Source organism: Microcaecilia unicolor, chromosome 11, assembly GCF_901765095.1.
Source record: "Microcaecilia unicolor chromosome 11, aMicUni1.1, whole genome shotgun sequence".
NCBI classification, from domain to species: Eukaryota; Metazoa; Chordata; class Amphibia; order Gymnophiona; family Siphonopidae; genus Microcaecilia; species Microcaecilia unicolor.
The window spans coordinates 64457402-64472892 of NC_044041.1; the positions used below are offsets into that span (position 1 = coordinate 64457402).

The window sequence follows — 15491 nt, forward strand, 5'->3', positions numbered from 1 at the left end:
TAGCTGAACACAATGTGTAAGAGGGAGTGTGGTTAGGGCCCAGGTATTATAGGTACTGGTTATTTTAGAGAGATGGCCCTATTATCACAGAAAAACTTCCAGCAGCTTTTAGTTTTAGTATCCCAAAAACACGGATAGATTTTCAGAACAAGGGCCTGTTGGCCATTTAAAACAGATTCAGAGCCTAAATCTGTGCCACTGAATATCCCAAGTACTAGTCAATGGCAATATTTGGTCCTAAGCAACTAAATAACTCCATAAAGTTAAGAAAAACACAAATACTGACTGGTGCCCAGTTAACTTTCAGGTATGACCACTGACCCCCAATACTGTTTGATGAGATACATACCCAGGCATTGAATATCCAGGGTTAGTTCAGCCTCACCAAGACTATTTTGACCAGGCCTACCCACCTGGCAGCTTAAAGTTTGACACACTTAAAACAGCCAAGTGCAAGACAAAAAAAAGCCAGGCAAAAATCAGAGCACCTCCAAGGAAATGCCACACAGTGACAGGCTCAAGACCTTTACAAAAGCTTTTTGTAAAAGAAACACTCCTGCAGTAAAGCTCTGGTGCTGCAGTAGGACTGGCTCTACAGAAACAAACTGATGTGGTCCTCTGTGCTAGCAGCAGGTGAAGTGGGGCATACAGTCATATGACTCAGAAACCAGAGAAACTTTCGTGATTGGTGATATCTGTGCTGAGGACTTGTTATGCTGCTTGGCTGTAGAGGACAGGAGGAAGTGTGCACAGCCATGAAGCTGAGTTTTAAAACAATACCTTAAACTACTGAATGCCTGACCGGTTCTAAAATAGGCACATCTACAAAGTGTGCGCTACAGTAGAAAAATTCTTAAACAGCTTAATCTACCCTTCCTATTGGCAATGAAGTGACAGTGTGCAAGTCAGTGCTGTTTGTTTGAAAACTGGTCTCACACTGCCAGAACAAGACTCAAATAAATGTAACAGTTTTATTAAAAAAAAAAAAAAACACAAACACACATTTTGGAGTGAAAGAAAATAATAAATACAAGTTTAGAGGTTTTTGCAAGACCTTTATAGCCATTATGAAAATGGTACAGTGGTCCCATCACTACAAACATTGGATACTGTAGAAGTATTGTTGACAAGACCCAGTAGGTCAGGGTTGACAAGGCCCAGTAGTTCAGGGTTGCAGTCAGATTCAGTACGCATAGTCCATGCCTTTGCAATTGCAGTCCTAACCAGACTTAAAAAGAAGAATAGCCACCTGACCCAAATAGAAGTAGATGAAGTGTTTAGTCTCATGTGTCACATAACTGCCGAAGTTCCTGCCAACAATGCAATGCCAAGTAGGATTGTACTTCTTGTCAAACTCCTGAAAGAAGAAACAATTGGTAACACAATCTGACATATTATTCTAGTTTTTATAAATCCCTACAAGACACAGCTGAGCTTAAGACAAGCAAGATTGTAAAGTACAAAAGCCAAGTTACCTGTATATAATACTTTGGCTGTATCACAGAGTGGTAGATCAAATCTATGACCCCTTAACATACCTTCAGTAAAAGAAAAGTCAGCCTACAGCAATATGTAAAACTCTGCCTGCAATGACAGTAAGGAAATTTGGGCCCACCATAGGGAGGGGCAATGGAAGATTTTAAACATTGTTTTTCAACTCTGCCTTGACCGACAGTGCACTCGGTGTCTGTATTTTTGGTTAGAATTCTGTTAGTATGTGAAGGGAGAGGTGGAGCCTGTTTCAAGTTCAGACTGGCCACATGTGACCACATTCCCACATGCTCAAGCATATTTTGTAAGGCTTGTTTACCAAAACTGAGAAATTCAAGCACCTTAACTCTGAACATGAGTTCTAAGCCTAATAAAAAGGGGAAATTTCTGCCAGTGAAATTGGGAGGTCGTATGTGAGTAACGTACGTACTGCACAGATAACTATATTTCCTGGTCAAAGAAACTCCTGGCTTTCGCTGTGAACAGGACCCCCCCCCCCCCCCCCCAGCTGATAAGAGCCTGGATGTGGAGATTAAGGACCAGTGATGTATGGCTAGTGTATTATTGCTTTTCCTGGTCAAGAGACTCCTAGCTTTGCTTGGATTTAGGGACCAGTGATGTAAGGCTTCTCTTCCTGATCCCTCTCAAGAGCCAAGCCATAAGCGAGAATGGAGGTGGGTCGGGCATCACAATGGGACCCTGATGCAACAAAAGTCCATCTCCCCATGCAACAGCAATGGCTCCTGCACCGCCAGATGGACCAAGTCTCTGTACGAAGGACGGAGTGGGCAGTTGGAGCAACCAGAATCACCTTTAGAAGTTGAAGAATTTGAAATGAAGTCAAGTCAAATTGGATTAAATGGTCCACCAGAGCAGAGACTGAACAAGCTCTGTAGACACTTATGACAACTGCTAGATCTCCCATAGCACACCACTCAGAGGCTAGTGTCCATTGGGCATATCATGGGTATCACAAACTGTGGAAGCCATACAGCCCAACCACCTCAACATCTGCCAAGCTGTACCTCAACATCTGCTGCATCTAAAGGAAAGAAATTCAGGTAAGAAATTGTTCCTTAGCACCAGCAGCACATGAATCCAAAGGCTGGTGAGATGTAGAAAAGCAGTCCTAAGCAAGTATGGAAACAAGCTCCAGCCGACAGAATATACGCCCCAAAAGCAGTGCCTGGGTGGGAAGAGACATCCAGATTGTAATGCCTAAGGTACAGATAGATGACCATGTTGCAAATTTAATCCAAAGAAAATAAATGCACCTCCGCCCACAAAGTGGCGCCCGCCCAAGTAGAGTACAGACAGATGACCGTGTTGCTGCCCTGCAAATTTAATCCAAAGAAAATAAGTGCACCTCTGCCCACAAAATCTGCAATCACCTGATTAGAACATGCCTGCAAACAGGCTAGAAGCAGTTTACCCAGTAAGCTGAAATAGCATCTTTTACCCAGTGAGGATTAATTGCTTTTGATGCCGCCTCTCTTTTACGAAGCACAATGGGAAGTACAAACAAGTGATCAGACTGATGACTCACTGGCCACCTACAGGTAACTAAGAAAATCATCATCAAGGCAGCACAGGGAAGTATGGTCCCAAGGGTCCAGGCCTGCCTGGAAGGTGGGGAGAAACAATGACCAAGGCAAAAAGCAGACATCACCTTAGGAAGAGAAGAGGGAACCATGCGTACATCACCCCTCCAGTTGAGAGGCACAAAGATTCTGACAACAAAGCTTGAAGCTCCAGAGACCCAGCACTCCTGAGCTGACCCTCAAAGCGGTCTTTCAAAGAAGAGACTAATGGCTCAAAAGCAGCCTTCTGAAGGGTGTGAAGCACCAGACTGTTTCCACTCCTGAGACGGAGATGGCTGAAGACTATTCACTCCCTTCAAAAAACTATATCCTGATATAATGATAAGGATGAATCTGGGGGAAGAATGAAAGGGAGAAAATCGCCCATTCTGCACACAATGTCTCAAAAAGCTGCCACACCTGTGGAGGTAGATCACTTCTTTGCCAGAATAAGTGTAGTGATGTCCTCTGGAGTATACCCTTTCTTCCTCAATTTTGCCTGTGAAGAGGCAAGCTGTGAAAGTGGGAGGGAGGGACCCTCCATCTGAACTTGGCCCTGAACCAGATCAGGACAAAAGGGGCAATTGAAGGGACTTGTCCAGTCCACTTGCAACCTGGTCCAGGTCTGCATACCATGGGCGATGTGGCCAATCTGGCATAACGAGAATCACGTACCCTGGATGGTGCAGAATCCTCTGGAGCACTAGGAAACAGAACACTGCCCGGCCATGGCTGAAGGGCATCGAGCCCTTCTGCACCGTATTCCTGTCAAAAAAACTGCAGGATTTTGGCATTGCGGTGAGTTGCCATGAGATCCAAGACCAGCATCCATTTGCCCGTGATCAGCTGAAACACTGCCTGCCAGCTCCCATTCTCCTGGGTCCAAAACATGTCTGCGCAGGTATCTGCCTGTACATTCTGAACCCCTGCAATGTGTATCTCACCACCGTCCAAATGCCAGATCATAATCCTGTGATACTGGGGACCAGTGATTAAGGAGAGATTGCTGCAACAGTTGCATGTGTGCCCAGGCCCATGGCACCACGTCCAAGGTCACCGCCATTGATCCGAGAATCTGAACGTAGTTCCAAACGTGAGGGACTGGAGAGTGAAGGTAAATAGTAACATGTATACCCAAGCCACCACATCCAAGGTTGCCACCATCGACCCGAGAACCTAAACTAGTCCCAAACATGAGACTGAATGCAAATCTGCCCCAGCGTTGGTGCACCCTTGCTCTGGCAAAAAGGCCCTGCCCTGAGCTGTGTCAAACCAACCTCCTCCTCCCCCCCCCCCCCCCCAATACTCCAGCATCTGAGTAGGAACTAGCTGACTCTTGGGTAGATTGATGACCCAACTTAATGACCTCAAGAGAGAGATGGGACCCGAACTGTGGTCTGTCTGCTTTCCTCTCCTGAACATGTCCTGATCAGCCAGTCATCCAGACAAGGATGGATGCAGACTCTCTGGTGCCTCAAAGGCTGCCACCTCTACAACCTTGTATGTCTCGGGCACTGTGACTAGACCGAAAGGTGCCTCAAATTGGAAATGCTGTCCAAGTGAAGCAAAGAAACTTCTGAGGAGGCCAAAAGGGGATAGACATGCCCTCCTTGAGATCCAAGACAGTGAGGAACTTGCTGGGCTGCATAGCAGCCAGCACTGACCACAGGTCTCCATGGAAAAGCGATGGGACTTCAGAAAGGGTGGACTCAGGTTGAGAACTGGACAGAAGGTATCCTCCTTTTTCTTGGTAACCACAAAATAAATGGAACCCATCTGCCTTTTAACTGGAATTACAGCTCCCAATGCCAGTAACAACTTGAGTAGAATGAAACAAACTCACCGCCCTCTTGCCAAACTTCCTGCAAGGAGACTAAAAAAAAAAATAAAATAATAATAATTTGCGAAGGAAGCTGCAAATTCTAATTTGTAGCCTTCTCAAATTGTCCCAGGTTACGTAAGTCCACTCCTCAAAGAATAGCGACAGTTTTCCATCTAATTTATAGCCTTCTCGAATGGTCCAAGGTTATGTGAGCCCACTACTTGAACGGTGACAGCTGATTGCCAGTTGGAGCAGTGTGACTCAGCGCCCCATCATTGTGAAGGCTGAGCAGTAGAGGAAGCTGATAGCTTGTCAGAGCAAAAAGGCTGCCGATGCTAATAGTGAGAGCACTGGGAATGGCTCAACCGTCCCAGCCGATAGTGTCCAGGCTGCACCTAAGGAATAATTTTATCTACTGGCAGAAGCTAAATCTTGGAATTGCCCAGTTCTTTGACTGAATCCTCCCCCAAAACAGCACATGCCCTTTAAAGGGGAGTTTCACCAAACACTGCTTAGAGGCAGTTTCCACTGCCCAGTGGCACAACCACAATAAACAGCAAGCAATGACTGTCAGAATCTGCTTTGCAGACATGAAAATCAAGTCATATAATTAACCCACCAAACAGGCTAACCCCGTCTCCACATCCAATAATTCTAATGGCATCTGTACCAGATCCCTGGAAGGAATCTATAAATTGCTGTACCCAGCTACGACAGCTCTAGCTGCATAAGAACGGAGTGGAGGAGTGGCCTAGTGGTTAGAGCACCGGTCTCGCAATCCAGAGGTGGCCGGTTCAAATCCCACTGCTGCTCCTTGTGATCTTGGGCAAGTCACGTAAACTTCTACTGCCTCAGGTACAAACTTAGATTGTGAGCCCTCCTGGGACAGAGAAATATCCAGTGTACCTGAATGTAACTTACTGAAAAAGCTGTGAGCAAAATCTAAATAAAATAAACACACAGATAACCACCTGCAGCAAGAGAATGGACACCTTGAAAGAAAGCTTCAGAGAGGAATCCTGAACACCCTTTAAAGCAATGCCAGCCTATAGAGATAAGGTAGTTTTTTTTGGTGACCACTGCCAAGGCATCCACTTTAGGCAGATGGAGCTTGTCCAGCTCCAACAGAGTGTTTGGCCACCCTCAAGTAGAGCGTCTGGCATAACAGTAAAGGATTGAGGGAGCCAGATGGATGAAAGCATCTTGGCCTTTGCAGTAGCTAAAATAGCTTGATCAGATGCTGAAATAGAGGACTTTGAGAGCCTTAGAAATGGAGGAAACCAATTAATCTTTATGGAAGATACGTACCCAAAGTGTTGTCTTGAGTTCTGTCCGACCCAGAGATGCTGCAATGGTGCCAACAGAACTCTCCAATACTCAATTCCATAAAATAATTCTTCCACTGACCAGTGAAAGGGGGGGGGGGACCAGTGAAAGGGGTGGGGGGAGACATTGCATGGAATTAGCCTGTTTTTTTTTTGTAAGGAAGGAGAAAGGTAGGAAGGACAGGAGTGGCACAGGGTGGGGGAGGGACCAGGGGTGACCACGTATACCTCTAAAGGCAATGCCATAGCCACACCCTCCCCAAAGCAATACTGAACCTAAAGAAGGCCAGGAGCATGTACAGAATCATACAGCTGTCTGCTGGAGAGAAGAGAATACTGACTGGCTAGGGCGCATTCCATCCCATAAGGCACTTCAGTTCAGCGCTATCTCCACCTGCTGGTAGATTGTCACAACCCACTTGCCTCTGGCACTAATAACAAACCCATATGCGCCCTCTGTCAGGACTGATGTTGACCAGTCCCAAGGCCTACTTCAGTGCCCAATGTTCAGAGGCAGAGATCTCCTCGATGCTGGTGCACTCCCAATGGTAGGCAATGTCTGACCAGTAAGCAAGGTTTATGCTTCTGGTGCAGACTGTCAATGGACCAGCCTTTCAGGAGCCAAAATGTCTTCTCCGGCTGGACCTGCCGCACCTGTGTGTCCTCAACTGCATTTTCAAAATGCGAGAACAAGAGTTAATCTCATGGTTAGGCCCAAGGCACTAGGAGTGTGGGTCCATACAGAGAAATCATTCTACTACATTGGGCGCACCTCTTGAAGCCACAGGGAGTTTTAGACATCATAAAAAGATCTTTGGTCAAATTAAGCTCCTCAATTGTGAGCTGTTAAAAAAAAAAAAAAAAAAAAAAAAGGGGCAGTGTTCAAATTGTGGTAGGCGCTCTGGCTTAAGTGGGCCTAGCAACTCATGAAAACAAAATAAAGAAAAGGAAGCTTGAAAAGCTGAATACTAAAAAGCTAAAGGAAACAACATATTTGCATGGAAGGCACTGCAACATGGAAAAACAACAGACTGAAGCAAACCCAAAAATTAGTCCTTCCTGCTCTGCAGACAGGACCTGCATTTGTGTGTTGGGCCAAAAGACACCAGTGCATGTGCAGTGGAATGCTGCTCAAAACTTCTACATTCATCTTGCTAATCAGCATCTGCACTGGGTGCTGTTGGATGACATCACCCAGATGCGAGAATAGAACTAGCCTTGGCCTGCTTGTCCTCAAAGGCATCTTATGGACTAGTTTCCATTTCACTAAGTGCTCACCTGTTAACATATAGGAAGGGGCCACAAACAGCCTTACCTTTTTTATGTATGCTGCAATATCCTTTTCAATGTTGAATTTCTCTAGAGCTTGAGTCGCACATTCCACAGAATCCTGCTGCATTTCTTCTGACATATCAGCATTCTTAATGACAGCTTTTCTTTCACACATGATTACCTGAGAAAAATCAAAGCAGACTTAAAACAATCATGAACAGTCAGGAATAACTTTGCTACCCACAGGAATGCCCGCCTACCTAGCTTTAACCGCACAGGGGAGAAGGTAGAAGAGGGACTCACAAAAGCCATGCTTTGGCCTCTCATACTATAAGATGAGCAGCAGGTCTTAGCTACACTACACATACCACTGTTTATAAACAGTTTTACAACTACCCTAAAACTGTACTAGTTTAGAACATCTTTGACAACAGAAGAACAAATCACACTATGGGACTCATTTTCAAAACACTCAGACTTACAAAGTTACATTGCAAGTCCAAGTGTTGAAAATATATGTCCAAGCCATATATGATCCATGCCCTGGCAATTCAGTTGCTGTCATGTGGGGCCTCCAGTCCATTAACAGTTTGAAATACAACTCCTGGACAGGTGTAATGATTTGAGTCCTTCAATTAAAGAGCTCCTCAGGTGTAGGCTTTCAAGGTCTCATGTGGCAGGGAATGATCTAAAGGGAGACCAGTGGACCTCTGAGCCCCAAGAGCAGTCTGACTCACTCACAGTGAGCTTTTGCTGTTTTGCACAGACACAATGGTTAGGTCTCTTACATCATTGACACTGAGGATTCCTAATCCTTGGTAAAAAGCTGCCTCTCCGACACACTGGAAGTGACACTGGTGCAGCCAACCTTGACTCTAGGCCTCAGCATCAAGGCATCTGTTTCAAGCAGAATATAGGTCTCACCTATTAGTGGGTTATTGCCCCTGTCTCCGTTGTTAGAGCAGTTGTACTTGACATGATGCTGTAGCTTTTACCTGCTCCTCAAATGCAACCAAAATGGGGGCATTGTAGGAGTGGCCACATCCAGGTCACTTGTTTAGTACTGGAGTCCAAACTGCATGGAGGATGCAGTTTTCCTCACGGTCAAGGGTACTTTGAGGACACTGGTGACCATGTGTCATGCTTCAATGGAGAGCAGTGCTGGGAGATCTCCGCCTCTGTCCAGTGTCCTGCATTGCACTCCCTTGACACTAATGAAAAGGTCAATACTTCCTCTTCTAGGGGCAGGAATCAGATGTCAGTACCATCAGTAGAGCTCAGTGGGCGTGATCAAGAACAAGTCACCCTTAACATCAAGCACCTCCAGTCGCCAATGCAGCTTTTGGACCTATTAAGGTCAGTCCGGTGACATCAGCATTGGTCTAATCACCAAAGCCTCTTCTCTACCACAAATCCCTCAGAGATCCATGAGCAGATAGTACAAAAGGAATCATGTTAGGTCCCAGACGTTGCAGGTACCATGAATGGGTATCCATAATAGATATGGTTTGTTGCACTGGGAACATCTCTTCAAGCTGAATGGGTGGGGGGAGGGGGGCTTTTTTGGAGAAAGACTGGAAAAATAGGTACAGCAGAGTCTCAATGACCAAAACTAGCCAGACCAGAAGACTGAAATCCTAAAGGCCAAGCTAATGTGAAAGAAGAAGTTTGAAAAGTCAATGACTAAGAATACTGCCACTCTTCTTGTCCCCAGGGAAAGTGATTCTATCAACTCTAGAAAGCGCTATGTATGGCAGGCAGAAAATTGGTGGGTACTGCTTTCCACACTGGGCTCTATCACTGATGTCACACATATATGGGATTCATACTCCTGCTTATCCTCAAGAGATTAAACTTGATGGCAATTAATAAACACCATGATCTACAGACTACAGCAGCTCAAAGCTACAAGCTAACAAGTATTTTTTTCTTTCATTACAAGAAATACCACACAATTAAAAGGTTTTTTTTATTTTTTTTACTGGACTAAACATTTGCAACTAGCTTTCTGCACAGGACAGTACGAGCATAAAGAATATCAGGATATGTAAAGGAAACAAAAGCATTCTACAGTCTCCAGGGGAAAAGGGGTGGTTGAGAAAGATGGATAGGTGATCAGGTGACCAAAGAGGTAAGTGTGTTATCTTCCTATTAAAATGTGTTTCATATAAAAACACTTTCATACCACAAAAATTTAAGTCAAGTTTACATCACATCCTTCCCCACCCAGTCTACAAATCCCCATACACCAAAGCAACCCCATATTTAATGCAATTTAAATTGACACTTATAATCCACCATCAAATTCTAGGCAGGGAAAAGTTAATGTATAATCAAAACTTAAGTCTAAAAGCCCTATAGGATCACAATTTGTGTAAAATGGGTATAAGACTGGCTATGTGTTGACATTTTTATTATTATTATTTTTTTTATTTATTGCATTTGTATCCCACATTATCCCACCTCTTTGCAGGCTCAATGTGGCTTACAATTCATCATGGGTACTGGAAAACTTTTTCTGGGCTAGCTGATTTTTTTTTTCCAGTCAGTAACAACTACAGAGAGGAAACAAAGTTTTAGCCAATCATCTCTGCGCCAAAGAGGGAGGAGGGGGGGGGGGGGGAAACAACAAACACCTACAACTTGATACGGATTAAATATAACAAGCCATAAAAAGGTAAAAGACGGATCCTCCCGGATTCCATACCATCATCCTTACAAGGCGGCAGCTTTGATGCTTTTTGTAAAAGGATCATTTTGAAATTTGTGCTACGCCCAGTAAAAAGAAAATAGCTCCATTAATCTACCAATAGGCTAATATATCGTTTACATTGCTAAACATACTATTAAAAAAAAACCTCCTTCAGGAAGGGGTACTTAACACTTTCACGATGATAACGTTTCAGACATTACTTAAGTAATTGTCTCACAGCTCACTAATAAAAACAAAAACAAAAACAAAAGATCAGAATAAAGTGATTGAGAATCTTCGAATCCAAGCCGTTTTGCTAACAGAATACTCGGTTACTACACGCCCATTATCATTCCCTAATGAATACCAAGGCTGTAGTCAAAAGCCGTGCCAACCTGGTCTGCCCCCATCGCCCCAATACATTTCTTCCGTACAATGCTATCAGTCTGTACCCACCCCAACCCACACAATTCTACCACGCCGCATCCACTTTAAGGAGAACGTTCTTTAGCAAGAATAGGCGCGGGGCCCCGTGACTGGGTTAGGCAAAGTAGCACTGCCTGAGAGGTCGCGGGCGCTGCTGCATGAATTTACCATACCCACCTTACCAGTAAGTCACAACCGAGACCCCTCAGTGGAGGAAAACGCACCGGATCCACCACATCATCAATTTTTACAAACCCTTTTTTAGAGATATAGTATAAGGTATCTTTATTACCACAACCTACTACAAGCTCAGCGCGCCATACTCACCAACTAGAATAATACCAGCTACCCCAACTTCTGAATCCTAACAACGTCTCCAATAAGCCCGCTCTCAGTACGCATAAAGCAAGCAACTGACGCCGCCCGCCTAACTAGTTTAATACTCTCACACTACCCGCCCACCGGCGCGAGTGGACATTCCAATTGGCTGGTTTATCACCTCTTCTCACTTCCTAGTGGGTAATATGGCAATAGCTCCTCTAGATTGTGCCGCTGCATTTTGTTTCCAACCACAATGCATTGCCTTAGCATCAGTCCCCATAGCAACAGTGGTTGGCAGGCTTCTCAGGCCTTGTTTTCTTATCTTAGGTATATATATGCCCCTGCTATTTGTTAGTTTTCTATGACTATGACAGAACAAATAAAAAAACAAACAAACACACACACACACATCCAAAGGACGCCCCCTCCAGGGCAAATACTCCTCTTTATCTCTGTCTCATACTTACAGCTCATATTGGTGATTGATCAATTGGTTTTGCTCCACTAACTCTGCAAATTCAATGTGTTTCTAAAAATGTGTGATAGGAGTTAGGACTGAGAGAGGAATGGCAGTGAAGTCCTCAGTGTTATTATTAATGCTATCAGGGACTTTTTCTTTGGGCATAGAAGGAGGTTGGGAAAATTACATGTTAGACCATTTACATATGGAATATCTTCGACTGCATTGGGGGGCTGGGGGAACGTGGTATACACTGTATACCACGTTCCCCCAGCCCCCCAATGCAGTATACTATACAGGTTTTTGGTTTTATGCAGATTCACTCTAGACATTAAAGATGAGAATTAGGGGAGGAGTTTGAGATTCTAGTGGTTGTCACTTTTGCAGAGAGAGAGAGAGAGGGGGGCTGTAGCTCCCAATTTTTCAACACCAAGGGCATGGTTGATAGTTACTAGTACTAAGGGGTAAACAGGGGGGGAAGTGTGGGATTTGTGGTAGGGTTGGAAAGATGGGTGGATTTTTTTTCTTCTTTCTCCACCTGAGGGAACCTCTTGAGATGTTGGGAACACCATTCTTCAATGATGATGGGGTGACCTGGGGCTGGGGGATTGTCCCATATAGAGGATTTAAATGAGTCCCTTCAAAATTTCATCGTGGAATGTCGGGGGGGGGGGGGGGTGACCACCAATTGAGAGACAAAAACTTTTACAATCTCTTCACTGTCATAAAATTGATATTGCTTCTTTACAAAAGACCCACGTCCTCCTTGGAACACCATCAATTCCAGAAATGGTGGGTAGGCTCTCTAGTGGCATTTTCTCTTTACATTTACATTTATTTTTCTCCCAGTTACTACTTATGGCTCCAGTACACTTTTTCTTCTTGGTATTGCCCCTTCCTAATCTGTTTCTCCATCTGAAACCACTGTACACTGCAGGAACACATTGTCCACCCTTTGTATTCATCATCTCAGAGGCGTAGCCAGGTTTTCATCTCAGGGGGAGCAGACTTTTATAAAATAGGCGCTGGTTGGTATCAGCTAGACAACAGTGTCTGTGTTGTTGCTCAGGGGCTGTAGCAGGCACGGATTAATACAGGCTGTCTCCGTTGCATCCTGCCTACAAGGGAAACAGCATCAGGAGGCAAGATGCAGAAGAGGTCCCTGGACTGGCCAGAGCAAGCAACCTGTCTTCTTAACTACAAAGTAAAAATATTCAAATCATGACCATCACCTCAGGAATAGCAACACATTCCTTCCACTGCTAGACACCTTGTTTAAATCAAATGGGCTTTTGTTTGTGAGGTGACTCTACAGGAAGCGAAGAACACTAGTCTTGAGCATTTTTATTTTGGGTGACAAAAGCCACCAATGGTGGCCCTTGCCCCACAGCCTACATTCAAATAGGGCAAGACACTTTGTGAAATAACACAAACCCCTGCAAAAAGACACCCAACCTATACTGAAAACTTACCACACCATAACAGCCTTAACCTACATATGAAAAGATGGTGTTATAAATATTACAGTGGGACCAAGAGAAGTGTTTCCCTAGGTGGTCCTGGAGCACCCTCTTGCCAATCAGGTTTTCAGGCTATCCACAATGAATCTGCATGAAAAATATTTGCATGTAATGGAGGCAGTATATGCAAATCAATGTCATGCATATTTATTGTGGATAGCCTGAAAACCTGACTGGCAAGGGGGTACTCTAGAACCAATTTGGGAAACACTGCCCTAGAACACAAAACTCACCACACCATAACAGCCCTAACCTACCTATGAAAAGACAGTATCATATATATTACACTGGGCTCTGGAGCACCAATATACCTACTATTGGGAAACTGGAACAAGCTGCACTGTTACACAGACACTACATGCTAGCAAAATCCTTCACTTCAGTCACACATGCAGAACATGGACAGACCCTCATCTATATAACATGAGTAGCCATACTGGGTCAGACCAATGGTCCATCTAGCCCAGTATCCTGTTTCCAACAGTAGCCAACCCAGGTCACAAGCACCTGGCAAGAAACCCAAATTATGACAACATTCCATGCTCCCAATTAGAATCATGCTGGAAGCAGCCAGCACACACAGAGAGAGAGAGCTAACCCAGGCAACACCCACAGGTGCAGTATAGTGAGGCAATTAGTGTCATGCTGCTGGATGCAGCCAGCACAGAGAGCCAGAGCTAGCTCAGAAATGACAGACAGAAGAAACAGGAGCCAGCTAGGAAGCTGACCCCCAGGAATAAGGTAAGTCTGAGGGTGGTCACGGCCACAGACGTGACAATGGGCGTCCTTCTCCCAGGGTCGCCCAAATCAGCATAATCGAAAGCCGATTTTGAGCGTCCTCAACTGCTTTCCGTCGCGGCAGGGGCGTAGCTACGGGTGGGCCTGGGTGGGCCCAGGCCCACCCAATTTCAGCTCAGGCCCGCCCACCCAGCTGATCTCTCCAGACTGGCAGCAGCGGCGAACTAACGGGCGGCGGCAATAAAAGCATAAAGCAGCGAGCGAAGCTCTTTGATTCTGTCCTTCGCTTTCCGTTTCCTGCCCTCTCAGCGTCCCGCCCGCCCAAAAGGAAATGACATCAAAGGAAGGCGGGACGCTGAGAGGGCAGGAAACGGAAAGCGAAGGACGGAATCGAAGAGCTTCGCTGCTTTATGCTTTTAGTGCCGCCGCCCGCCAGTTCGCTGCTGCGACTACAGAAGGAAGCCATTGAATTAAAATCTCTTTCTACTCCCCTGCACAGCTGTCGCCATTCACTTAAAGCACAGCAAGCAAACCAGTGAGCTGCTGTGCTGCCTGCATCCACGTTGTCTTCTTTATTCAGCAGAGGGTGGTGAGCAGAGGGAAGGATGGGACTGGGAGGGGTAGTGAGCTGAGGGAAGGAGCAGAAGATGGATGGGACTGGGAGGGTTGGTGAGCAGAGGGAAGGATGGGTCTGGGAGGGGTGGTGAGCAGAAGGAAGGAGCAGGAGATAGATGGGACTGGGAGGGGTAGTAAGTACAGAGTATGGGGAATGGGGGACTAATGAAGTGGGTGAAAGATGGGGGAGGAATTTAGGAGACTGGGTAAGGGAGAGACAGAGGGGGGAATGGGAGTGCTGGAGAGGGAATGAGAGGGAGATGGTCAAAGGGGAGAGAGGAGCATCGATGGACATGGATGGGAGGACAAGGACCAGGGAGAGAAGAGAAATTGCTGGACATGGAGGGGAGGGCAGGGGAGAGAGGAGAATTTCTGGATATGGATGGATGGATAGATGGATGGAGGGCAGGGGAGATGCTGGACATGGGTGGATAGAGGGGGGGCAGGGGAGAGGAGAGTTGCTGGACATAGGTGGATGGAGGGGAGGGTAGAAGAGCATTGCTGGACATGGATGGAGGGAAGGGCAGTGGAGAGAGGATGGTTGCTGGACATGGGTGGATGGAGGGGAGGGCAGGGAGAGAATTGTTGGACAAGGATGGAGGAGAAGGAAGGGAAGACAGGAAGGAGATGCACATGGATGGAGGGGAGAAAGAAGAAATTCTGGACATGGATGGAGGGCAGGGAAGACAGAGGAAGGAGATGCACATGGATGGAGGGAAAGGAGAGAGAAGAAATGCTGACATGGATGGAGGGGAGGGAAGAAAAGAAAGAGGAAGGATATATGAGGGAAAAGGAAGAAAGGAGAAAAACAGCTCATGGATGGAGAAAATAGGCAGAAGCTGGATCCACTGGACAGTCAAGTCTGCGGAGGACCCAGCTTTTACTTACGGATGTAGAGCAAGAAATGAAGAAGAAAGGAGAAAAGTAAAGAAATAAATGGAAAGGAAGCTCTGGAAACAGAGATAAGAGGACAGATAGCAGCAGAATCAGATACTGGGCCAGCATGATCAGAAAAACAAAGTCACCAGACAACAAAGGTAGAAAAAAAATCATTTTATTTTCATTATAGTGTTTGGAATATGTCCACTTTGAGAATCAGGTGCTCAACATTAAAAGTTTATATTTATTTATTTATTTATTTATTTACTTATTTATGGCATATTATCCCACATTAAACATGAATTAGATTGGAACCTGGGATCATTTAATTTTTTTTTCCTGGAGAGAGT

At 45.4% G+C, this 15491-nt stretch overlaps 1 protein-coding gene across 1 annotated transcript; it reads right to left on the reverse strand.

Annotated features, from left to right (window-relative positions):
- Positions 1-1034: 1034 nt before the first annotated feature.
- DYNLL1 (dynein light chain LC8-type 1) lies at positions 1035-11045 on the reverse strand. Its single transcript, XM_030219351.1, has 3 exons — positions 10936-11045; positions 7534-7671; positions 1035-1357 (listed from the first exon to the last, which is right to left on the reverse strand). The coding sequence occupies exons 2-3, from the start codon at positions 7663-7665 to the stop codon at positions 1220-1222; spliced, it is 270 nt and encodes an 89-aa protein (XP_030075211.1). The 5' UTR covers positions 7666-7671; positions 10936-11045; the 3' UTR covers positions 1035-1219.
- Between the last annotated feature and the right edge of the window lie 4446 nt (positions 11046-15491).